The sequence below is a fragment of the Esox lucius genome, chromosome 24, assembly GCF_011004845.1.
Source record: "Esox lucius isolate fEsoLuc1 chromosome 24, fEsoLuc1.pri, whole genome shotgun sequence".
NCBI lineage: Eukaryota > Metazoa > Chordata > Actinopteri > Esociformes > Esocidae > Esox > Esox lucius.
Window position 1 is genome coordinate 5,001,271 of NC_047592.1, and position 23,273 is coordinate 5,024,543.

General features: G+C 41.0%; 4 protein-coding genes and 1 non-coding gene across 6 annotated transcripts; all 5 read left to right on the forward strand.

The window, feature by feature from the left end:
• Nucleotides 1–123: 123 nt before the first annotated feature.
• Nucleotides 124–6,736, forward strand: LOC105029480 (oocyte zinc finger protein XlCOF6-like). 2 transcript variants are annotated; one of them, XM_029117621.2, is made up of 3 exons: nt 124–931; nt 2,975–3,385; nt 3,973–6,736. In XM_029117621.2, exons 1-3 carry the CDS (start codon nt 769–771, stop codon nt 5,682–5,684), a joined length of 2,286 nt encoding a protein of 761 aa, XP_028973454.2. In that variant the 5' UTR covers nt 124–768; the 3' UTR covers nt 5,685–6,736. The 2 variants fall into 2 exon arrangements, with proteins under 2 accessions (XP_028973454.2, XP_028973455.2); XM_029117622.2 differs by having other exon boundaries at nt 2,975–3,376.
• A 739-nt stretch (nt 6,737–7,475) lies between these two features.
• Nucleotides 7,476–10,066, forward strand: LOC114830301 (gastrula zinc finger protein XlCGF46.1-like). The gene is made up of 2 exons (XM_029117624.2): nt 7,476–7,712; nt 8,360–10,066. The coding sequence occupies exons 1-2, from the start codon at nt 7,547–7,549 to the stop codon at nt 9,616–9,618; spliced, it is 1,425 nt and encodes a 474-aa protein (XP_028973457.1). The 5' UTR covers nt 7,476–7,546; the 3' UTR covers nt 9,619–10,066.
• Nucleotides 10,067–13,207: 3,141 nt separating this feature from the next.
• Nucleotides 13,208–17,428, forward strand: LOC105029483 (gastrula zinc finger protein XlCGF57.1-like). Its single transcript, XM_010902860.3, has 2 exons — nt 13,208–14,655; nt 15,605–17,428. The coding sequence occupies exons 1-2, from the start codon at nt 14,472–14,474 to the stop codon at nt 17,068–17,070; spliced, it is 1,650 nt and encodes a 549-aa protein (XP_010901162.1). The 5' UTR covers nt 13,208–14,471; the 3' UTR covers nt 17,071–17,428.
• Nucleotides 17,429–18,892: 1,464 nt separating this feature from the next.
• Nucleotides 18,893–22,154, forward strand: LOC105029484 (zinc finger protein 354C-like). The gene is made up of 2 exons (XM_010902861.3): nt 18,893–19,305; nt 20,443–22,154. Exons 1-2 carry the CDS (start codon nt 19,140–19,142, stop codon nt 21,552–21,554), a joined length of 1,278 nt encoding a protein of 425 aa, XP_010901163.1. The 5' UTR covers nt 18,893–19,139; the 3' UTR covers nt 21,555–22,154.
• Nucleotides 22,155–23,070: 916 nt separating this feature from the next.
• On the forward strand, nt 23,071–23,159 carry trnar-ucu. Its single transcript is given in 2 exon segments — nt 23,071–23,107; nt 23,124–23,159. It is a non-coding gene; the product is annotated as a tRNA-Arg (tRNA).
• Nucleotides 23,160–23,273: the final 114 nt, after the last annotated feature.

Below are 23,273 nucleotides of genomic sequence, written 5' to 3' on the forward strand. Positions count from 1 at the left end.
TAATCATAGAGAACGTCACACCAAGTGATCTCTGCACATACAGTACAAATGCGTTACATTTCAGATTACTTTTATTTTGTTAAATTACTCCCCTCTAATCTGCACCAAAATACGTCTCTGAACTGGAATTGTTTTGCTGTTACTAATTGAGTGTGCTCTTATCACGGAAATATCTCGTTTTATCATAAAATATCCTGTTTACAGGTTTGTACATACTGTAACAGGTTAGCAACAAAAATTTATTTGGGAAGGAGGAAACATTGTTTTGGGTTCTTATAAGGCTTTACAGGCATTGAAGTCCAAGTGATTGTCTTTGCATATTATTTTGTAGCTAAACGTTCTAGCCAGTCCGTCTATCATGTTGCATTGAATTGTAATCCCCTTATACTCACTTTAGAGACCCGCCGTATTATCCTTCCAACCTTGACACACCCTGGACTAGCTAGTACCATGCCAGCCTCGTTAAGGGAAGAGGAGTGGACAAGTGGTGTTTACGTTTTTAGAGGTTTCTACACAGTGCCCTTTAAGTCAATTTAATCTGTATTTTAGTGGTAATGGTACGCTCCACGCGGTGACGCTGTGTTCTCGACCTGTGATTCAAACCGAAGAAGACGACGCGGAAGTAAAACGGGGGATTTACGTATAGTAATTATCATCGTAATATTTGGAATTGCATAGTTTCCCCGTGGACGAATTAATATATCTAGCAGAATTGCCAACGAATTAATATATCTAGCAGTATTGCCAACATATTTAGTCGGCCGCAACATGTCTAGACTAAACTCGTTTCGTGTCTTTTTAAATGATCGTTTAACTGCAGCTCTTATAGACATTTTAGGGGCCGCTAATAAGACGGTGGAGGAGTACCGGGTGGAGAATGATCGGCTGAGGAGAATGTTGCGGATCACGTCAAAGAAGCTCAGTAGAATAGGTTTGTATGTAGATAATGACGAAATGTTATGGGAATAACGACCGAAAGGTGGAAAGGTGATGTTGAAATGTTAAAGGCGTTCCATGCCTCTTACTCTACTGATCTGAGATTTACCATGCAGTTTAACACAAGACAAATATGTTTTCTTGATCTTTTAATCATCTGTGAGGACAACATACAATTTACTGATCTCTGTACGAAACCCACTGATCGTAATAGTTTACTAAGAGCAGACAGCTATCATCCTCTTCCACTGAAAATCAGCTTGCCAATTCTGTGGCATTAAACGAATTTGTAAACATAATTCGGACTTTGATGCAAGGCAAATTTAAAGAAAAAGGGTACAGCAACAACCAAATTAGTAGGGCTGTGGAGAAAATACAAAAGAAACCTAGAACTGATCTCTTTCTAAGACAGCCACATAAAAAGAAACATTCTTGTGTCTTAACCACACGCTACTCCAAATGCTCTGAACGAATTAGGCAAATTGTTCAGAAACACTGGTATTGTTAAAAAGAGAGGCGGCTTGGATCTTTAATTTAAGGACCCTTGCTCCTTTAGGTCTCAATATTGATTATGATCTGAAACAATTTCTCTGATTTGTGTATTCATTTTTAACATGGTTTGCTCTTGATTATTGATACAACTTAGTGCCACTGTGGCCTTTGGTGTATTCCTGTTTGTATATATCTATTCTTTATTTTGTTTCCCTATTCAATTTTGACACACTACTCCTTTATTGTCCAATTAGATAATCTCTCTGATTGACATATTACAAGCACCTGTGTGTGTCCCACAATACCCTATAAAAGCATGTGATTTGCAGTGTTTTTCCATTGTACCCTGATGAAGACAGCGTGTCTGTCGAAACGTTGGTTTTATTAAACATACAAACAAAAAAAATGAGTTTACAGTGTGCGGCTTTTTCATTCATTTGATTTCCAATTCGTACCCTTTAGCCAGCACTTCGTCAACTAAGGTGTGCGTTTCTTCTACCTTTATCCTGTATAGGAATAACGACCACCATTTCAAAACTTTTTAAGATGTTATTTTGCACATTTCACAGTGAATAGATTTGAAATATTTGGCAAAAATCTGATTTTAATAGCATAGGCCTAGTAGAGTTGTATCTGCAGTTCAAACGTGATGTGAACTGCTGCATTTAATCAACAGGTAAGTCACGAGGTGCGGTTATATATCATCACGAATAAAGTAACTGTACGGGGCTGTTCTGCTCCGCGGGATGAACAAAGTAAAGCGACAAGCTGGTTTACACACTTGTCACTTTCTTGCTAATCATTTTAAACTAACTCGGGTCAAACAAACAGCTGGAATGACAGGGACTATAGCTTCAGTGCAGTTTCAGTTTTTCTTTAGATAGTTACGCTGATAAAATACCGTGTTTACTGGTTGCCAACTGGAGCCAGGGAAATTCAAGTGTAACAAGTGAAACTAATCTTCCGGGTCCAGACAGGCAAAACTTTTAAGTAGTGTTTAAAATGTTTTAGATAAATATCAAACCATATTTCTGGCTCTGTATTCCATCACGTTGTTCTTAAAATTAACCTTTTCAGGGTATTTATTCCTCAATGTGAGCCGGCTGCGATAAAGGAGTTGTTAAAGGAATCATTGTTTGTTTTAATCAGCGATAGTTCCACAGTCCGAAACTGTGTTGTGGCAGTGAAGTGGGGGCGGGGTTTTTCAGGGTTTGGACAGTATTCCAGAATCAAGTGGGGTTCACAACTAACAAAGCGCTGTTCCATTGAGATGCATGACCGTTTCTTAATTATCGTATTTTAAGTGTGAAATTATTGATTACCCAGCAACTTCTTTGAAGTGTTCAATATTTTATTTGTTTTACCTCTTCCATGTCCTAATCAGTATGAAATATGGAGATCTTTGATTAGTTCACCTTGATGGGCCCCCAAAATAACTTAATAAATACAGTATGTATACTTATTGTATGCTGTTTTGCCACAGATTTCCAGTAAGGTTTTTGTATACCATAGCTGAAAATAATGGTCCTCCTCTTCTCCCTCCCAGACTCTCTGCAGTTTTCTCTCTCAGTCTCTGAAGAGGAGGTTCCCCCTGAGCAGAATTGGAGCCCCAGTCTGGGCCAGGAGGACCCAGAGCCCACACAGATTAAAGAGGAACAGGAGGAACTCAGCACCAGTCAGGGTGAAGAACAGGATCAAGGCCTCTTTGATACCAAAGACCAATGTGATCAAGAGGATGCATTTCATACACCCACACTGACTGGATATTCACCCCACAGTGGATGGAAAATGTCTACAATTCAGTCCTTTCGTGCATTTTTAAGTGACTGTTTAACAGCATGTGCTGGTGTGGAGATTTTCAGGACATTTAAAGAAAGGGTTGCAGAGTACCAGGAGGAGAATGATCGGCTACGGAGAATGCTGCGGAACGCACTGGAGATACAGCTATGTAGAATAGGTTACTATGTCTCTACACAATGTCTCTACACACTCTCTCTACACACTGTTTTCTGTGGCTTGGACAACAGTATTTATCCTCACGCCTTTCCATTGACAAAAACACCTACACATCCTAGATGTAAATGATGAGTAAAATTATATTTTAACTTACAAAAGCAGTTTTCCATTTAGTCTGTCCTTGTTTGCCCCTTTCTGACTCCAGCTGCTAGTTTGGAGTTCTGAAAATTCTCTATTTAGTTTGGTGGTAATGGGCTTGGCTGTTCAATAGTTTTTCTAGTTTTCACTTTTGTCTGGCTCCCCAAGTACAGGCTACCCTGGTGGGTGCATTTTGGTAACCATTTTAAAACCACTCTCTGTTTGAACAATATTTTCGGTTGTTTATTAAGGGAATGTAACAATCATTTGGTTTTATGTGAAAAGTTGTATCAGAAAAATTGCAGTACAGTTTTGGTAATACAATCTTAATTGTACAAAAATACAAATAGATAATGTATACCTAATGTCTGCTATTGTGCTACAGATGTCCAACAAAAGTTTTTATAACACAGCCCTAAATAATCTCTGGTCCTCCTCTTCTCCTTCCAGACTCCCTGCAGTTCTTGCTCTCAGTCTCTGAAGAGGAGGTTCACCCTGAGCAGCAGATCTATGAGCAGGAGTGGAGCCCCAGTCTGGGGGAGGAGGACCCAGAGCTGACACAGATTAAAGAGGAACAGGAGGAAGTCCGAACCAGTCAGGAAGAAGGCTCCATATTGACTCCTCTTTGTGTGAAAACTGTATGTCAACAGGAGGTTCCATGTCAGTCCTTGACTCTCCCTCAAACCCAGACTATGGAGAACAGAGGAAGTGACTCTAGACCAGTTGATCTCCAACCTTTCAGCACTGTGACCCACCTAAAGGGTCTTGACATTCCCTGTGAACCTCCAGATAATCTAAATAATTTCTCCAGCCACAGCTCAGCTTTAATCAGAGACCCAGTAGGATTGGACTGCAGTCTACCATTGGACCAAGACCCATCAATAGGAGAACACCGTCTGAAACTCAGCATCACGTCTAGAAAATCTCACCAATGCCAGGACTGTGGTGAAATGTTTGTTCTGAAAGCTGATCTACTGAGGCATGTGACTCAAACCAGGAAGAGACCTAGTGAATGTCTCTCTTGTAGAAAACGGTACAACTCCACCTGTAAACTAAAAGCCCATGTCAGGCTCTGTCACAGTGAGAAACCTGGTACCTGCCCAGTTTGTGGCAAGACCTTCAAACAAAAAGGACATCTGACCAGGCACATTCGGATTCACACAGGAGAGATATCATTTAGTTGTAGTGACTGTGGGAAACGTTTCAGTCAGAAGGACCTTAGTAAACATAAACTGACTCACAAAGTAGAGAAACCGTTTAGCTGTGGTGACTGTGGAAAAAACTTCCGTCAGAATGCACACCTAACCATGCATAAACTGACTCACACAGGAGAGAAACCATTCAGCTGTGATCACTGTGGGAAAAGCTTCAGTCAAAAGGGGAACCTAGCCAACCATAAACTGATCCACACAGGAGAGAAACCATTCAGCTGTACAGACTGTGGGAAAAGTTTTGTACTCAAGCAGCACCTATCCATGCATAAGCGCACTCACACAGGAGAGAAACCATTCAGCTGTGGAGACTGTGGGAAAAGCTTCAAGCGGCAGGAGGTCTTAACTGTTCATTTAAGGACTCACACAGGAGAGATGCCATTTAATTGTGGTGACTGTGGGAAACGCTTCAGGCATAAAGGGTCTTTTAAGATACATATAAAGTCTCACACGGGAGAGAAACCATTTAGCTGTGGTGACTGTGGGAAAAGCTTTACCAAGACAACGCCCTTAAAAATTCATTTACGGACTCACACGGGGGAGAGGCCATTTAGCTGTAGTGACTGCGGGAAAACCTTCAATCAGAAGGGGAATCTAACCACACACCTGCGTATTCACACCCGAAAGAACTCATTGGTCTGTAGAGACTGTGGGGAAAGCTTCAGTCAGAAGGAGCACTTAACGGAACACATACAGAATCACACAGGAGAGAAACCATGTAGGTGTACTGACTGTGGGAAAAGCTTCTATATGAAGGCGGATCTAAGGAGGCATATGCTAACTCACACAGGAGAGAGACCACATTCCTGCTCACAGTGTGATAAAAGATTTACCACTAAGACTCATCTGCTCAGGCATATTTTCATTATCCATAAAGGAGGAAAACTGGAGAGTAACAATAAGAGGAAAGAAAATCAGGACAAAGAGAGAATCTTTCAGTTGAGAAATTAAAAAGGCAGGAGTTGGACAATAGCAATTTTCTATGGAAAAGCAAATTTTCCCCTTGATGAGCATATAACATTGGAAGCACAGAAAGTATGACGTTTTAGTACAGCGGGCAGGACAATGTAACACCACAGACCCAATGTAGATTTTTAAATTTTTGGTGTCAATAGCCATCTTAAATGTTTCCGCCTGCGGCCGGTTGATTGTTGTGGTTATAAATTCAATGCATGGATCTTCTCTGAAGGAGCAACTTTATAGCGCAGATGTCAGGAGGAATGTCTGTTTCAAATTTTTCAGCAGCAGCAGTGTCTCTCAACAGGGCATCAACATTGTGTCTTGACATTAACGACCCTATGGTTTATTACTGTTTTGCTGACTGGTGGAATGACCCAAGTTTGAACCATGAGTGTGTCATGATTTATTGCCCGGACCTTCAAGAAAGCTGGGGGACAAAAGATAAACCCCACCCAGGGGATTGCCAAAAAAAGCATGATCAGATTGCGTCATACAAGACGTTTCTTTATAAAGCCAGGGCCCAAACCTTAGAATTTTGGGTGTATCTGCAGAAGGGCCTGGCTTTGATGACTGACATTGTTCTGAGATCTTCATTAAAGTCTGTGGGATTCATAAGTTCCTGAGTATTGGTGCAGAAAGAGTGGACTTGGTTTTCCACAAAACCATAAGCCAATACAATTATTTTTTTAATTATTTATTTTACTCTTCAGTGCTCTCCCCTCTGGCAGAAGGTTGAGGTCTATCAGGACCAAAACTTCTCACCACACGAACAGTTTCTCTCCTACATCAGTAGGCCTCATGAATATGCCCTGGAACCAAACTGACTATAGACCGCTCTCCACATACACACACAACCCTCAACCAGACATATTTTAAACCCTCCCCACACACTCAGACAACCCTCAACTAGACAAAATCTTGTATATTTTCTTTAGTCATTTATTAATGCTCAATCTACTGTTCTTATGTGTTTTTATTTCCCTCATTCCTTCTGTATAAATTGTGGCATCAACGACCAGAACAAATTCCTTATAGGTTGTGAAACTTACATGGCAATAAAACTTTTCTGATTTATATCTTTCAATACCTCACTTTTACTATATTCTCAGGCCTAGAACAGTTGAATACTTTATATATTTCCTATTTTCCTTATGAGACATTTTCCATTTTCCTCGTGTCATATTTTAATTAGAAGACTGGGTCTCAACTACCTGGGCAGTGTCTGATACACTATTGGCTAATCATTGTGCGCAACAAACACTCGACTGTTGGGACTAATACTACCATAGTCAGCCACTAGATGTCAGTAAGATTACTTTTAGATCTAGTTACAGTTGAGCTAGATAAGAAGCTATATCATTTGACTTTTAACCGTTGTCTTATTGTGATTGTTTGGTAGCCACTAATCAAATGACCCTTTACTGGTTATAAACTTGTCATTCCTGGCATTCCGTAGCTTGCATGCGTATTTGGTTGGCATAACGGTTGGGATTATGATGTTATATTAGCCTACATTTCCTCGCCCAAAATTAGGAGAACTATAACAAAGCCCGTTCATAATGTTCCATGTCGGCAGTTAATAACAACCGTTCGCCGATATGTGTATGTGCTCGCGTTGTACTGGACCGATCGTTAACACATTGTGAATATAGCTCTCATTAGTGGGTTCATGGTCGCCTGCACTTCTGTTCCGGGGTCCGCGGAGCAGTAAACCCCTAACCAGCAGGTGGCGCTTCAGAAACGAAAACCAAGTAGTTCTCTAATACTCCTCGGCTAGAACACGGAAGGAAAAGTCGACGGCTTTTGGTTTTGGCTCATACTTACTGTGGAGAAAAGGAAAACTCGTCTACAACATGTCTAAACTACAGTCGCTTCGTGTGTTCTTGAATGAGCGCTTAACGGCGGCCGCTGTAGAGATTTTCGGGGTAGTTGAGAACACGGTAGTGGGGTACCAGGAGGAGAATGATCGGCTACGGAGAATGCTTCGGATCACACCAGAGATGGAGCTACGTAGAATAGGTTTGTATGTGACTACTGGCAATTAATTACAATAGTTACTTTACGTTTAGTAGCCGCGAGACATTTTGCTCATCCGTTTGCATAGGCAGGGTATGGGTGGTTCATAGGCAGGGTATTGGGGATCGTAGGCAGGGTATTGGGGATCACAGGCAGGGTATGGGTGGATCATGGGCAGGGTATTGGGGATCATAGGCAGGGTATTGGGGATCACAGGCAGGGTATTGGGGATCACAGGCAGTGTATGGGTGGATCATGGGCAGGGTATTGGGGATCATGGGCAGGGTATTGGGGATCATAGGCAGGGTATGGTGGATCTTTCTCCACTCATGTTTGTGTGTCATGACTTCTGGGCCGCCCCAGTCCAGGGTATTTTAACTATTAGATTGGTTCACAAAGACAGTTTCTTGTGTACTCTAAGAAACATGTTTCGCCTAGCTATACTAAGATAGACTAACTGTAAGTTTGGATAGTAGTCTAGTAACTGTCAAAAAGGTTTCGACAGTTGTTCCAAGAATCGGATTATGCTGCTATGATTTGGGAATACCCTGTGTTTTAAATTATACTTTTAAGACTCTTCTAGAAATGCCCACTGGATTATCAAGAAGATTTGGTCATTTAGAAAATCTCCTTTCTCTTTGTCCCTCCAGACTCCCTGCAGTTCTCTCTCACTGAAGAGGAGGTTCCCCAGGAGAAGAAGAAATTCGAACGTCAGTGGAACCACAGTCTGGGGCAGGAGGACCCAGACACCAGACAGATTAAAGAGGAACATGAGGAGCTCAGGAGCGGTCAGGAGGAAGAGCTGGAGGCTAATATCATAGAATTGAAATGCCCTCAGCCCTCTATTAAAACTGAATTTGATTATGATCCGTTTCAGTCCATGACTCTCCCCCAAACCCAGACTGTAGAGAAAGAAGAGAGTGACTCTAGACCAGTGGATCTCCAACCTTTCAGCACTGTGACCCACCTGAGGGGTCTTGACATTCCCTGTGTACCTCCAGATAATCTCAATCATTTCTCCAGCCACAGCTCAGCTTTAATCAGAGACCCAGTAGGACTGGACTGCAGTCTACCATTGGACCAGCTGTCTACCATTGGAACAAAATCTGCAAAACTCAGCAATAAAACTCGAAAAACTATCCATTGCCGTGACTGTGGGGAATCCTTTATTCTAAAAGCTGACCTGCAGAGGCATGTGACTCTAACCAAGAAGAAGCCTGGTGAATGTGACTCCTGCAGGAAACACTACAACTCCACCTGTAAACTGAAGGCCCATGTCAGACTCTGTCACAGTGAGAACCCTGGGCCCTGCCCCGTTTGTGGCAAAACCTTCAAACTAATTGGAGATTGGTCCAAGCACATGAGGATTCACACAGTTGAGAAACCTTTCAGCTGTGGTGACTGCGGGAGAAGCTTCCGTCAGAAGGGGAACCTAAACAGTCATAAGCTGACGCACACAGGTGAGAAGCCATTTTGTTGTGGCGACTGTGGGAAAAGCTATAGGCGCCAACAGCATCTAACAACTCATAAACTGACTCACACTGGAGAGAAACCCTTTGTCTGTGGCGACTGTGGGAAAGGCTTTAATCGCAAGGAGGTCCTAACCATGCATATATTAACTCACACAGGAGAGAAGCCATTTAGCTGTGATGACTGTGGTAAAAGCTTCCGTCTCAAGGGGAACTTAAATAAGCATAGACTCACTCACACTGGAGAGAAACCCTTTGTCTGTAGTGACTGTGGGAAAAGTTTTAATCGCAAGGAGGTCCTAACCATGCATATACTGACTCACACAGGAGAGAAGCCATTTAATTGTGGTGACTGCGGGAAAAGCTTCAGGCAGAAGCGCTCCCTTAAGTTACACATACAGGCTCACACAGGAGAGAAACTATTGTGGAAGATTAACTAATCATACACATAATACACAGATCAGCCATAACATTATGGCCACTGACGGATGAAGTAAATAACACTGATAATATCGTTATCATGGCACATGAAAAAGTTAATGCTGATACTGATAGAAAGGTGTCAGAACACTCAGTGCATCGCGGTTTGTGTGCTTATAGGGCTGTATAGCCTCAGACCAGTCAGGGTGACCATGCTGATCTCGGTGAAAGCACCTACAATGGGCACGTGATCAGAACTGTATCACAGAGCAATGGAAGAAGAAGGTGGGCTGATCTGATGAATAACATTTTCTTTAACATCACGTGGATGACCAGGTGCGTGTCCGCGTCGCTTACCTGGAGAACACATGGCACCAGGATTCACTATGGGAAGGCAAGTCGGCAGAGGCAGTGTGTTTCTTCAGGCAATGTTCTGCTGGGAAACCTTGGGTCCTGCCATTCATGTGGATGTTACTTTGACACATACCACCTACCCTTAGCATTGTTGCGGACCATGTGCACCCTTTCATGGAAACGGTATCCCCTGATGGCCTCTTTCAGCAGGATAATGCGCCCTGCCACAAAGCAAAAATTGTTCAGGAATGGTTTGAGGAGACAACAAGTTCAAGGTGTTGACTTGGCCTTCAAAATCTCCAGATCTCAATCCAATCGAGCATCTGTGGGATATGCTGGAGAAACCGGTCCGATCCACGGAGGCCCAACCTCGCAAATTACAGGATTTAAAGGATCTGCTGCTAACGTCTTGGTGCCAGATACCACAGCACACCCTCAGAAGTCTAGTGGAGTCCACACCTCAACAGGTCAGGGCTGTTTTGGCGGCAAAAGGGGACCTACCCAATATTAGGTAGGTGGTCATAATGTTATGGCTGATCGGTGTATATTAAACATGTTAAATATGTAGGTTTGTGGATGTGTTATACAAAATTGGTATTTCGCTTTGCCTAAGTGTCAGGAGAACATCTTGTGGTGAGGACATATAGGGCCGGTTTCACATTCACAGATTAGGCCTGGTCAAGGACTAAAATAACAAGCTCAATAGAGTTTTCTATTGAACTAGATTTTTTAGTCCTGGACTAGCGTTAATCTGTGTCTGTGAAACCGGCCCATAGTGACTTGGGTTGTAATGGCCCAACTGCCTAGTCAACCCTGGTCCATTCGGATCCATACCCAAGTATAGTTGTTTTCTTTAGTTCTCGTCTTCTGTGTGGTCCTGGGGGTTATAGCAGTATGATGACAGTCGGTTGTTAGATGCATGTATAGACATGTCCATGATTCTGATGTTAGGATCACGTTACAGCTTCAACGTTGGTTTCATAGCTTATTGGCCAAGAATTCCGATATTGAAAACCTGAGGTGGGCCGGTTTGAACTTACCAATGTTGCTTTTGAGTTAAGTGCTTGAATGGTGCAGGAGGAGATGGATCTAGATTTGTTTTTCCCCTGTTAAGGTCTGTGGTAAATTTTTCTAATTGGGGGGTCATTTAAATAATATTCTATCATTTACGTTTCAGAGCACATTGACAAACTTGGATAATAACTTCCGAAAACAGTCACAGAAGCAAATGTTGTGTGCTCGCTTGTTGTACTTAGAGTTGGAATCGACTAATCATGTGCAGTAAAGTTGGTTCAGTGTCTTTAGCTTTTTACGGTTCAAAGGTTTTTGTAAGCAGGTGAGTTTCAGTGAATCAGTCAAATGAATGCAAATGTAGATATTTTAAGATAAAACGTGTTTTTGAATTTCAATTTTGTATAACCAAAAGCGTAAAATGAAGTTGGTTCCTGTCACTGGTGTGAACTGTTTGAAATAATGTTGATTGGTTATTTATCCTTATTATGAAATGTACGCTAATTAAAATATTATATTGTAAATAAAATATTATAATGTTTATAAACACTTCATAGATTATCAAATTTGGATTGTGAAAATGTAATTTGGGCTATTTGAAACGTCAGTGTTGGTTTGTTTGGAGTTGGTAGGTTAAACGGTGTGTCTTGAAGCCTCTGTGGCCTCTGCATCTTTCGTCTTCTGGATGTCTTCCTCCCCAGAGGCATGGCCAGGGCAGGGTAGCATGGAGGGCAGCTGGGAGCACTTCTGTAACTTCTCCACCTTCTTAATCTCCACCTGCTTCCTTGGCTTTGTCCTAGAGATGGGCCATACTATACAGTGCCCTGGGAAAGAATTTAGACCCCTCTTTACTTTCTAATTTTTTAGTTGCGTCACAATGGATATAACAAGTCTACACACCCCTGTGAAAATGCAAGGTTTTTGTGATGTAAAAGAATGCGACAAAGATAAATCATGTCAGACCTTTTTCCACTTTTAATTTGACCTGTAATGTGAACAATTCAATTGAAAAAAAAACTGAAATCTTTGAAGGAAAAAAACATTTAAACCTTACAATAACCTGGTTGCACAAGTGTGCACACCCTCTTATAACTGGGGATGTGGCAGAGACCTTCCAAAGCATCAGAGGGATCTCATTGTTGAAAGATATCAGTCAGGAGAAGGGTAAAAAATAATTTCCAAAACATTAGATATACCATGGAACACAGTGAAGACAGTCATCATCAAGTGGAGAAAATATGACACAACTGAGACGTAACCAAGAACAGGACGTCCCTCCAAAATTGATGAAAAGACGAGAAGAAAACTGGTGAGGGAGTAACTGCAGGAATTTCTGGCAAGTACTGGCTGTGTGCTACATGTGACAACAATCTCCCGTATTCTTCATATGAATGGGCTATGGGTTAGGGTGGCAAGACGGAAGCCTTTTCTTACCAAGAAAAACATCCAAGCCTGGCTGAAGTTTGCAAAACTAAAATCAAGTTCCCCAAAAGCACATGGGAAAATGTGTTATGGTCTGATGAAACCAAGATAGAACTTTTTGGTCATAATTCCAGAAGGTATGTTTGGTGCAAAAACCACACTGAACATGACCCACAGTGAAGCATGGTGGTGGCAGCATCATGCTTTGGGGCTGTTTTTCTTCAGCTGGAACCGGGGCCTTAGTCAGGGTGGAGGGAATTATGAACAGTTTCAAATACCAGGCAATTTTGGCACAAAACCTTCAGGCGTCTGTTAGAAAGCTGAAGATGAAGAGGAAGTTCACCTTTCAGCACGACAACGGCCCAAAGCACACATCCAAATCCACAAAGCATGGCTTCACCAGAAAAATATGAACATTTTGGAATGGCCCAGCCAGAACCCAGACCTGATTCCAATTGAACATCTGTGGGGTGATCTGAAGAGGGCTGTACACAGGAAATGTCCTTGCAATCTGACAGATTTGGAGGGATTTTGCAAAGAAGAGTGGGCAAATATTGCCACGTCAAGATGTGACATGCTAACAGACTCCTACCCAAAAAGATTGAGTGCTGTAATAAAATCAAAAGGTTTATTAGTTATCAACAAATTATTAGTTTAAGGGTGCAGAACTTATTTTTTATTTTTCCCCCTCAAAGATTTCAGTTTTTTTTTCCAATTGAATTGTTCACGTTATAGGTCACATTAAAGGTGGAAAAAGTTCTGACATGATTTATCTTTGTCTCATTCTTTACATCACAAGAACCTGGCATTTGAACAGGGGTGTGTAGACTTTTTAGATCCACTGTATATACTTGTTTATTATTGATTAAATTTATGTATTTTTTAAATCGATCTACAGACAACACCCCATCATACCAGAGCCATAACATTTTTTGTTTTTAGAAATTTGTGCTAATTTATTAAAGATTAAAATCTGAAATATCTGGAAAATGTAAAACTATTCAGACCCATTGCCACAACACTCAAATCACATCCTTTGATCGTCCTTGAGGCGTCTAGAAGTTGATTGGACATGATTTTTAGATCCACTGTATATACTTGTTTATTATTGATTAAATTTATGTATTTTTTAAATCGATCTACAGACAACACCCCATCATACCAGAGCCATAACATTTTTTGTTTTTAGAAATTTGTGCTAATTTATTAAAGATTAAAATCTGAAATATCTGGAAAATGTAAAACTATTCAGACCCATTGCCACAACACTCAAATCACATCCTTTGATCATCCTTGAGGCGTCTAGAAGTTGATTGGACATGATTTAGAAAGGCACATGCTTGTCAATCTAAGGAGCAAAAAACAAGCCTTGAAGTTCATCCAGAAATTGCTGAAGCATGGAACGTTCCCAGGAGCATAGTGGACCCATCATTTTGAAATTTGAAACCATCAAGACTCTTCCTGTTGCTGTCTGCCAGGCCAAACTGACTAGGTCAGAAGGGAGTTTTGGTTAGGGAGGCAACAAATAACACAACTCCTACTAACTGAGCTTCAGAGTTTCCCTGTGGAGATTGGAGAATCTTGCCGAAGGACAACGGTCTGTGCAGTACTCCATCAATCAGGCCTTTATGGTAGAGTGGCTAGACTGATGCAACTCCTGAGTAAAAGGCATACGACATGCCATCTAAAGGACAGAGAGCATGAGGGGGGAAATATAATGCTAATTATTAGGGCGGAAATTGTTCCTCGCTAACAACGTTTTTAAAAACGAATGTCTGCATTTCACCTTTTACTTGTATACAGGCGGATGTTTATTCCGCCAAGCATAACGTTTTACTTACAACTGTCTACGTTTAACGGAATTAATACAGTACATCGGTCCGCACCCTTGCACAGTGGTTAACTCCCATCCTACTGGCGGCGCTGTTATAAGTTTCCGGGTTTGTCAAACATTATTTTTTTTAATTTAGTTTTTCCTTGACTTGAACACGGAAGTAATGTTGGAAGTAAGTTCGTTTTTATCACAAAGATTCGTTGTTCTGTTACGTAAGGAAAGGCCGTCATTTCTGATATAATTAGCTATTCAATGTTCATTCCGCATAAAATGGCTAAACTACAGTCCCTTCGTGTGTTCTTAAATGAGCGCTTAACGGCGGCTGTTGTGGAGATTTTTGGGGCGGTGGAGAACACGATACTTGAGTACCAGGAGGAGAATGATCGGCTACGGAGAATGCTGCGGATCACACCAGAGATACAGCTTCGTAGAATAGGTTCGTATTTGCATCTGGTAATTTATTACAATAATTACGTATATTTAGTAGTCTCGAAAGGTCTTGTTTATCTGTTTGCATTGGCAGGGCATGGGATCTCTGGGCAGTGGCCTGCATAATAGACAGGGTGCGTTCTTCATGTGGATTTGCCTGACAGATTAGGTTTCCAGGGAGACTTGCAAAATTGAGAGATTTTCACTGGCAATCCTCTGTTAACCCACTCTGCGTCTCACGAAGACAGATTGCTGATTGCTGTTCTTGCCATGATATGGACTACAGTACAGACATAATGAGGGTCTTCTATATACCACCTTGACACAACACATCTGATTGACTCAAATGCATAAAGAAGTAAATAAATTCCACAAATTAACTTTTAACAAGGCACACCTGTTAATTGGAATGCATTCCAGGTGATTAACACAAGAAGCTGGTTGAGAGAATGCAAAGTTTGTGCCACGCAAATGCTGCCTCCATTGAAGAATCTACAATATGAAATATATTATAACTGTTTACATTTTTTTATATAATACAAGATTCCAAGTGTTATTTCATAGTTTTGTTGTATCCACTATTATTCTACAATAATCATGAAATACCCTTGAATGAGTTGGTGTCCAAACTTCTGACAGGTATTGTAGATGATGCACATACAAACAACATATTACACATCCAGTCCAAAGTGGAAGGTTTAAAGAAATGTCCCAGATTGCATCTCTGACAGCAGAGACAATAGGGATTTTGACTTTTTAATTGAAACAAACCTTCTATTAAAGTAATTTCACTGTAGAGTTACTGAATGGACCCGAATAACAAAACACTCAGGACATAAACGTGCTGTAAGTTGACCTACTCATCATATAATAACATACCCATGTCTTCATCTCTATAGAAGGTGAATATTCTATAGGTAACTAACTTCTCTCTCCTTCTCTCTCCTTCCCTCCAGACTCCCTACAGTTCTCTCTCTCTAAAGAGGAGGTTCCCCCTGAGCAACAGCACTGTGAGCAGGAGTGGAGCCCAAGTCTGTGGCAGGAGGACCCAGAGGCCACACAGATTAAAGAGGAACAGGAGGAACTCAGAAACAGTCAGGATGAAGAGTTGGGGGCTAATATCATAGAGTTTAAATTCCCTTCTCCCTCTATTAAAATTGAATGTGATCACGAGCGTCCATTTCAGTCCATGACTCTCCCCCAAACGCAGACTGTGGAAAACATAGAGAGTGACTCTAGACCAGTGGATCTCCAACCTTTCAGCACTGTGACCCACCTGAGGGGTCTTGACATTCCCTGTGAACCTCCAGATAGTCTAAATAATTTCTCCAGCCACAGCTCAGCTTTAATCAGAGACCCAGTAGGATTGGCCAGCAGTCTACCATTGGACCGAGACCCACCAATGACCGAACACCATCCAAAACTCCCCACCATGTCTAGAAAGTCTCACCAATGCCAGGACTGTGGTGAAATGTTTGTTCTGAAAGCTGACCTGCAGAGGCACGTGACCCTAACCAGGAAGAGACCTAGTGAATGTGTCTCTTGTAAAAAACGTTACAACTCCACTTGTAAACTGAAGGCCCATGTCAGACTCTGTCACAGTGAGAAACCTGGCTCCTGCCCCGTTTGTGGCAAGACTTTCAAACTAAAAGCACATCTGTCCAAGCACATGAGGATTCATACAGGTGAGAAACCTTTCACCTGTGACGAGTGCGGGAAAAGCTTCAGTCAGAAAGGGCATCTAACCATTCATAAACTCACTCACACAGGTGAGAAACCATTTAGTTGTGCTGACTGTGGAAAAAGCTTTGGACGCCAGCAGCACCTAACAACGCACAAATTGACTCACACGGGAGAAAAACCCTTTATCTGTGGAGACTGTGGGAAAAGCTTTAATCGCAAAGAGGTCTTAACCGTTCATATAAGGACTCACACAGGAGAGAAGCCATTTAACTGTGGTGACTGTGGGAAAAGCTTTAGGCACAAGGGGTCCCTGAAGATACATGTGAAGTCTCACACAGGAGCGAAATCATTCACTTGCGGGGACTGTGGGAAAAGCTTCAGTAAGACAGCACACCTAACAATGCATATACGAACTCACACCAGGGAGAATACATTTTGTTGCAGAAACTGTGGTAAAAGCTTCATTCAGAAGGAGCATTTAACTGAACACATGCAGACTCACACAGAAGAGAAACCGTTTAGGTGTACCGACTGTGGGAAAAGCTTCTATATGAAGGCAGATTTAAGGAGGCATGTACTAACTCACACAGGAGAGAAACCATATGTCTGTGCACACTGTGGTAGAAGATTCACCCAAAAGACTCATCTGCTGAGGCATATGTATAATGTCCACAAAGGCAGGAAACACGAGAGGATAGAAAATGTAGACAATGAGATCATATGTCAGTTTATTGAATAAAAACAAGTGGATAACAGCAATATTGGCCCCATAAGTTATATAGATGACATGTCTGGTTGCTTGCCTGGAAAGCAAATCCATCTCAAGCTACTACTACTACATTGATAGCTTTGTGTCATGGTTGGATTTGACTTCAATGTCTCCAAGAGTACATTACAGAAAAGTTGGGGAATCACAGAAGCTTTGAAACAAACTTGTTTCGGGGTGTCTAAAACATGAATGGTTACAGATTTTCTGTTGGTGGGTAACTGCAAATTAATGCAAAATCAGATAGTTACACTTGATAAATACACTCACCTAAGGGAGTATTAGGAACACCTGTTCAATTTCTCATTAATGCAATTATCTAATAAACCAATCACATGGCAGTTGCTTCAATGCATTTAGGGGTGTGGTCCTGGTCAAGACAATCTCCTGAACTCCAAACTGAATGTCAGAATGGGAAAGAAAGGTGATTTAAGCAATTTTGAGCGTTGCATGGTTGTTGGTGCCAGGCGGGCCGGTCTGAGTATTTCACAATCTGCTCTGTTACTGGGATTTTCACGCACAACCATTTCTAGGGTTTACAAAGAATGGCAGTCCTGTGGGCGAAAATGCCTTGTTGATGCTAGAGGTCAGAGGAGAATGGGCCGACTGATTGAAGCTGATAGAAGAGCAACTTTGACTGAAATAACCACTCGTTACAACCGATGCAGCAAAGCATTTGTGAAGCCACAACACGCACAACCTTGAGGCGGATGGGCTACAACAGCAGAAGACCCCACCGGGTACCACTCATCTCCACTACAAATAGGAAAAAGAGGCTACAATTTGCACGAGCTCACCAAAATTGGACAGTTGAAAACTGGATTTGGCGTAAACAGAATGAGAACATGGATCCATCATGCCTTCTTACCACTGTGCACAGCAGTAAATGTGGTGTGCTTGTTAGCTTGTTTTAAATACAGAAAAACTAAGATATTTAATTGGTAAAGCCTAACAATGTGTAATAAATTCAGCCAATGCAGATGTTTATAGTTGAAAAACATTTTATGAATTTAAATTAAATTAACTAAACTTGAAATAAAGTTGTTTCCTGTCACTTTGTTAAATTATTGAAAAATTATTTTAGTGGGTTATTCATACTAATTATTCAACAGTAGATTTTTTCATTAATTAAATGTTAGATATCTCTCATAAGATCACTGACATTTTTTTTATTGCCTTTTTTTCTCATCTTTACCAAGCTGAAAAATAATTCTGGAAGACACTTTTTATGGATTTACTCCTATGAATCAGTGCAAATATAATTTTTTTATTCATTTAATGTCCTGTTCTAGGTCCAAAATACCTTTTTATTTCCTTTGTAGCCCTTCAGAAACACAGACATGCATGGGCATACACAGAGATTGTAGACGTGAAGCAGTTGTGGTGGTTACAGGATCACAGACACAATAGTCTTTTCTGTGGGATTTGATACCAGCAATCTACAAGTTTTTAGAAAGTTGTTCTAGTCAGAACCAGGCTTTGAACTGGCAACTCTCCACTTAAATACCTTCAGCTTACTGTAGGAAATTCACAGATATCCTGTTTAAATGTCATTACTTGGTGTTTTCACTTAATTTAAAAGAGTAATTTGTGGGTAATGAATGAATGATTGATGTTGTGGATACATTAAACATGTATGTATAGTTTTTCCTCCTATATACTGTATTTTCGGTGGATTTCCTTTACAATCAACTGATAATTACATATCCTGGATCATCCTGTCGTTATAAGGCTTTTTGTCTACATTTCTTGTTTCACAACTGGGGCGTTTTTATTCGGCCAAGCTGAATTTTTTAATATCTTCAAAGGTCTGTAAGCTGCATTTTACAGTAGTGAACTCCCATCCTATTGGCGGCGCTGTTATGCATTTTCGGGTTTGCCAACCATTCGTGTTTTTCTCCCCCCATATTGTGTTTCCTTGACTAGAACACGGAAGTAATATTGGAAGTGAGTTCATTTTAATTTCACACATTATTTCTGTAAATTAAATAAACGCAGTGTGACCAAATTGAATAAGCCACTCAACTCTGATTTCACTAAGAATGTCTAAACTACAGTCGCTTCGTGTGTTCTTAAACGAACGCTTAACGGCGGTTGCTGTGGAGATTTTCGGGGAAGTTGAGAAGACGGTAGTGGGGTACCAGGAGGAGAATGATCGGCTACGGAGAATGCTTCGGATCACACAGGAGATATCGCTATGTAAAATAGGTTAGTATTTACACTAACGTTAGGATTAACACATTTGATAATCACCAGCAAAATTGTTAATATTTTAAATCTAAAAAAGAACCTTTCAAAACCATTAAACACTGATTTAAAAATACACATTTTAGTTACCTTTTTGATTGTTAACGTGAGTTGGTTGCCAGGTTATGTTGACGCCGTTGATTAAAAAACATGTCCATGTTGACCTATGCTAATATTGGAAATAACTATTTTTTTTATTCATGAAGTTGCTCAAATACATTTTGTTTACAAATGATAATGGTAAAGTTAAAAATAAGATCTACTCTGTACCGTTTGAAAAATTATCTAACAGTGTTTATGTCATGTTTTCACTGTGATTCTACATTTCTTTATACAACAACTTTTTGAAAATAGGCGTTTTTGTGTAATGTTTCATTGTTTGTTACATATAAATGTAACGTAGATTTATTGGATTGGCTGAATTTATTTATGGTTTAAGTTGCGTGACACCGCCCTGAGCGTGAACAATGAAGCGCGGTTCTCTTGAGCATTTTACTGTCATGATGTCACAATATCCGCGTGGGGGGTCGCGCACAAACATGCTTCAATAAAATAGGACTGGACAGTGCGCACTCTACCGTCTACCCTATAATCACCGTGACATCCAGCATGCCTTCACCGAGCTACATCTATTCCTGTCCCATCTCTTCACAGTGGAAACATCCCACCTTGCAAACTAATAATTTATTTAGAAGTTGTACAAAATACCATCCTGCCCACCCTCAATCCATACGACGTAGCGTATGAGTTAAAAAGGACCTCAATAAGATACAATTTACCTCAATAAAAACACATTTGTCACCAGTGCCCACTTCACAGGCTCACTGCACAAGCCAACAATTAGTCTTTGGAGATGTTAGAAAAGGTAACATTTAAAACAAAACATTAGTTTTTCAAGTAAAAATCGCTAGCTCGCCCCTGTGTTAGAGAGTTGCGTGCGTAGAAAGACAGTATAATTACACAGATGAAACTTATGCTGATCAGTCTGTGATTCTAACCAGTGACTTTCCTGTGCCCTCACTCTAGACCTTAACACCTTTTAACAACCCTGTAGCAAAAAATGAAATTAACCTATGCTTTTCCTATCTGTCCCATCAGACCTCTCTAGCTCTGAGGAGGTTCCCCCTGAGCAGCAGTTCTGTGAGCAGGAGTGGAGCCCCAGTCTGTGGCAGGAGGACCCAGAGTCCACACAGATTAAAGAGGAACAGGAGGAGCTCAGGACCAGCCAGAAAGTGTTTCAAGGCCTCGGGGCTGATATTGTAGAGTTTAAGTTCACTCCCCGTGTTAAAAGTGAATGTGTTCAGGAGGATCCATTTTGTTCCTTGGCTCTTCCCCAAACCCTGACTTTGGAGAACAGAGAGAATGATTCTAAACAATTGGATCCTAACTCTTTTGTCCCTCTGACCACCCAAAACATTTTCAATGATCCCTGCGACCCTCCAGATCTAAATGGTCTGAAAGGTGCCTCCAGTCTCAGCTTGGCCAGAAGCAGAGACCCAGAAGGACCTGCCAGCAGTCTACCATTGGACACTCCACCACTGGATCCCAACCTACCGTCTTATCCAGATCCACCATTAGAGAAACACTGGTCCAATCCCGGCACTGTCTCTAGAAATACTTACTGCTGCCTTTACTGCGGTGAAACATTTGTCCTGAAAGCTGACCTGCAGAGGCATGTTGCTCTCTCCAAGAAGAGACCTAGTGAATGTAACTTCTGCAGGAAACGCTACAACTCCACCTGTAAACTGAAGGCCCATGTCAGACTCTGTCAGGGCGAAAAATCCTGCACCTGCCCATTCTGTGGCAAGACCTTCAAACAAAAAGGAACTCTGTCAATCCACATGAGGATTCACACAGGAGAGAAGCCATTTAGCTGTGGCAACTGTGGGAAATGCTTCAGTCAGAAAGGGCACCTAACAATGCATAAACTAATTCACACAGGAGATAAACCATTTAACTGTGATTACTGCGGCAAAAGCTTCAGTCTCAAGGATAACCTAACCAGACATAAACTGATTCACACAGGAGAGAAACCATATAGCTGTGGTGACTGTGGTAAAAGCTTCAATCAGAAAGGATCCTTGAAAAAGCATATATTGACTCACACAGGAGAGAAACCATTTAGATGTGACACTTGTGGGAAGAGTTTTACTCAAAAGTCATATTTACTGACACATGTAAAAAATGTTCACAATGAAAGAACACTATAAGAATAAATAAAGGGGAAAATATATGCTTTTAGATCACAATAAAAAGCAAGTTGTGATCTATGTAATCTGTATAAATAAAGTGTTTTGGTTTGAATGACAAGGTAATGACCTTACAGTAGAATCTGTGCGTTGGATTGATCAATATGAACGTTTGCTAGAGAATGTTCGTAAATGTAAATACAGACGTGAGTAGAAACTTTCTTTAACTTTATCCAGTGATAATTTTCGTTTTTGACAAGCTATTTCATCTTTCACCGTTTGGATTATATATAGGCAATTGTACTGTAAGCGCGAATGTTTCATACTTGCGGAGCTGGCTTTACCGTGGCTTACAGTTGGTTAAAAACCAACGGAAACACCAGTTTAACAGCATAATTCATGTTTTCCACTTACAATTTCATTTTGACAACGAATTCATGCTTTTTCAACTTTCCACTCAATCTGGTTGTTTGACGCAACCGTTCTACTGCTTGATTCAAACACCGTTATGCTCCAATGTTGTAGTAAACTCTATTTTCTGTTAATTCTTGAGCCTGCAATGCTTGAAAAGCCAATCTCAACTGTTTCTGATATGCTGGAACCAGTCCGGCGCCAAAAATAATATATTAAGGTCAAAGTTGCTTAAATCAGCGTCTTCCTCATTCTAATGTTTGTTTGAACAACTAAACCTCTTGATCTTGTCTGCATGTTTAATATTTTGGGTTGCATTAAAAAGTAGGTGTACTCAGTGACCGCTGTGTATACTCTAGTGTAGGCTATATACCTTTCTACAAAATATACATGTTTAACAATATGATTAAATGCTACTTAATTTTGCTAGGAGAAAGCACAGCACGGATTTCTATTCATAATTGATAGTCGAGAGCTATGCCGTGCAACAGTGACATCTCCTGTTTATGTGCAGTAGCACATTATAGCAGTAACTAGCGAATGTTCGCTGCTACACAAAGTATCACTGTGATGATGAAGTAGCTTAACCTTTCAGAACTGGTCCCAGGTAAAGACGGAAGACCTTTTGGGAATTCAGATTACTAAAAACTACAAATGCTTTAAATCTACCGTGCCCATAGGCGTTGCTAGGATCACAATATATTCGCCCCCTCACGGGCAGAAAGTGCAGGGTTTTGAATGTACATGATGAAAATGTCTATGTACATGCTAGCGGCCTACACGTCTACATTGTTATAACGCGCGATAGGAATGATCGATGAATAGATCAGGGGCTATTCATTTTTTTTAGGGGGGGGTTCAATTTGAGATCCGGGGCTATAGCCGCGAACGCCCAGTCCTAACGACGCCACTGACCGTGCCCCTGTCATCGAAGTTACACTCCTAAATACATAGCTGCCTAATTACATAGAATGCTGTCTAAGCGTATAATACTGTTAATGTCCATTGCACAATGTGGGTGATAATGAACAACAGTTGTAGCTAGAGGTTTCGAAGTTTAATGGTTTAGATGTATTAACATTTTAAGACACTACTTAAGGGTATCTTCATTTCCTACGCAACAGGTGGCTCCGTGGCGCAATGGATAGCGCATTGGACTTCTAGGTTTGAATTGAAGTAATTCAAAGGTTGTGGGTTCGAGTCCCACCGGAGTCGCATCTTTTGTTTATATAACATAGTCCATGATCTTAGACACTACGAGATATGTAGCCGATATTTGACTATTCATCAAGTTTAGACATGTAGATAGTAATCTAGGGGTCTTTTTTA

Excerpts from the sequence above, each read along its gene's own strand:
- LOC105029484 (XM_010902861.3), top strand. The coding sequence starts at position 19,140 with ATGTCTAAACTACAGTCGCTTCGTGTGTTCTTAAACGAACGCTTAACG. Across the intron at positions 19,306-20,442 it reads GATATCGCTATGTAAAATAG|ACCTCTCTAGCTCTGAGGAG; the intron begins GTTAGTATTTAC and ends CTGTCCCATCAG.
- LOC114830301 (XM_029117624.2), top strand. The coding sequence starts at position 7,547 with ATGTCTAAACTACAGTCGCTTCGTGTGTTCTTGAATGAGCGCTTAACG. Across the intron at positions 7,713-8,359 it reads GATGGAGCTACGTAGAATAG|ACTCCCTGCAGTTCTCTCTC; the intron begins GTTTGTATGTGA and ends TTGTCCCTCCAG.
- LOC105029483 (XM_010902860.3), top strand. The coding sequence starts at position 14,472 with ATGTTCATTCCGCATAAAATGGCTAAACTACAGTCCCTTCGTGTGTTC. Across the intron at positions 14,656-15,604 it reads GATACAGCTTCGTAGAATAG|ACTCCCTACAGTTCTCTCTC; the intron begins GTTCGTATTTGC and ends CCTTCCCTCCAG.
- LOC105029480 (XM_029117621.2), top strand. The coding sequence starts at position 769 with ATGTCTAGACTAAACTCGTTTCGTGTCTTTTTAAATGATCGTTTAACT. Across the intron at positions 932-2,974 it reads AAAGAAGCTCAGTAGAATAG|ACTCTCTGCAGTTTTCTCTC; the intron begins GTTTGTATGTAG and ends TCTCCCTCCCAG. Across the intron at positions 3,386-3,972 it reads GATACAGCTATGTAGAATAG|ACTCCCTGCAGTTCTTGCTC; the intron begins GTTACTATGTCT and ends TTCTCCTTCCAG.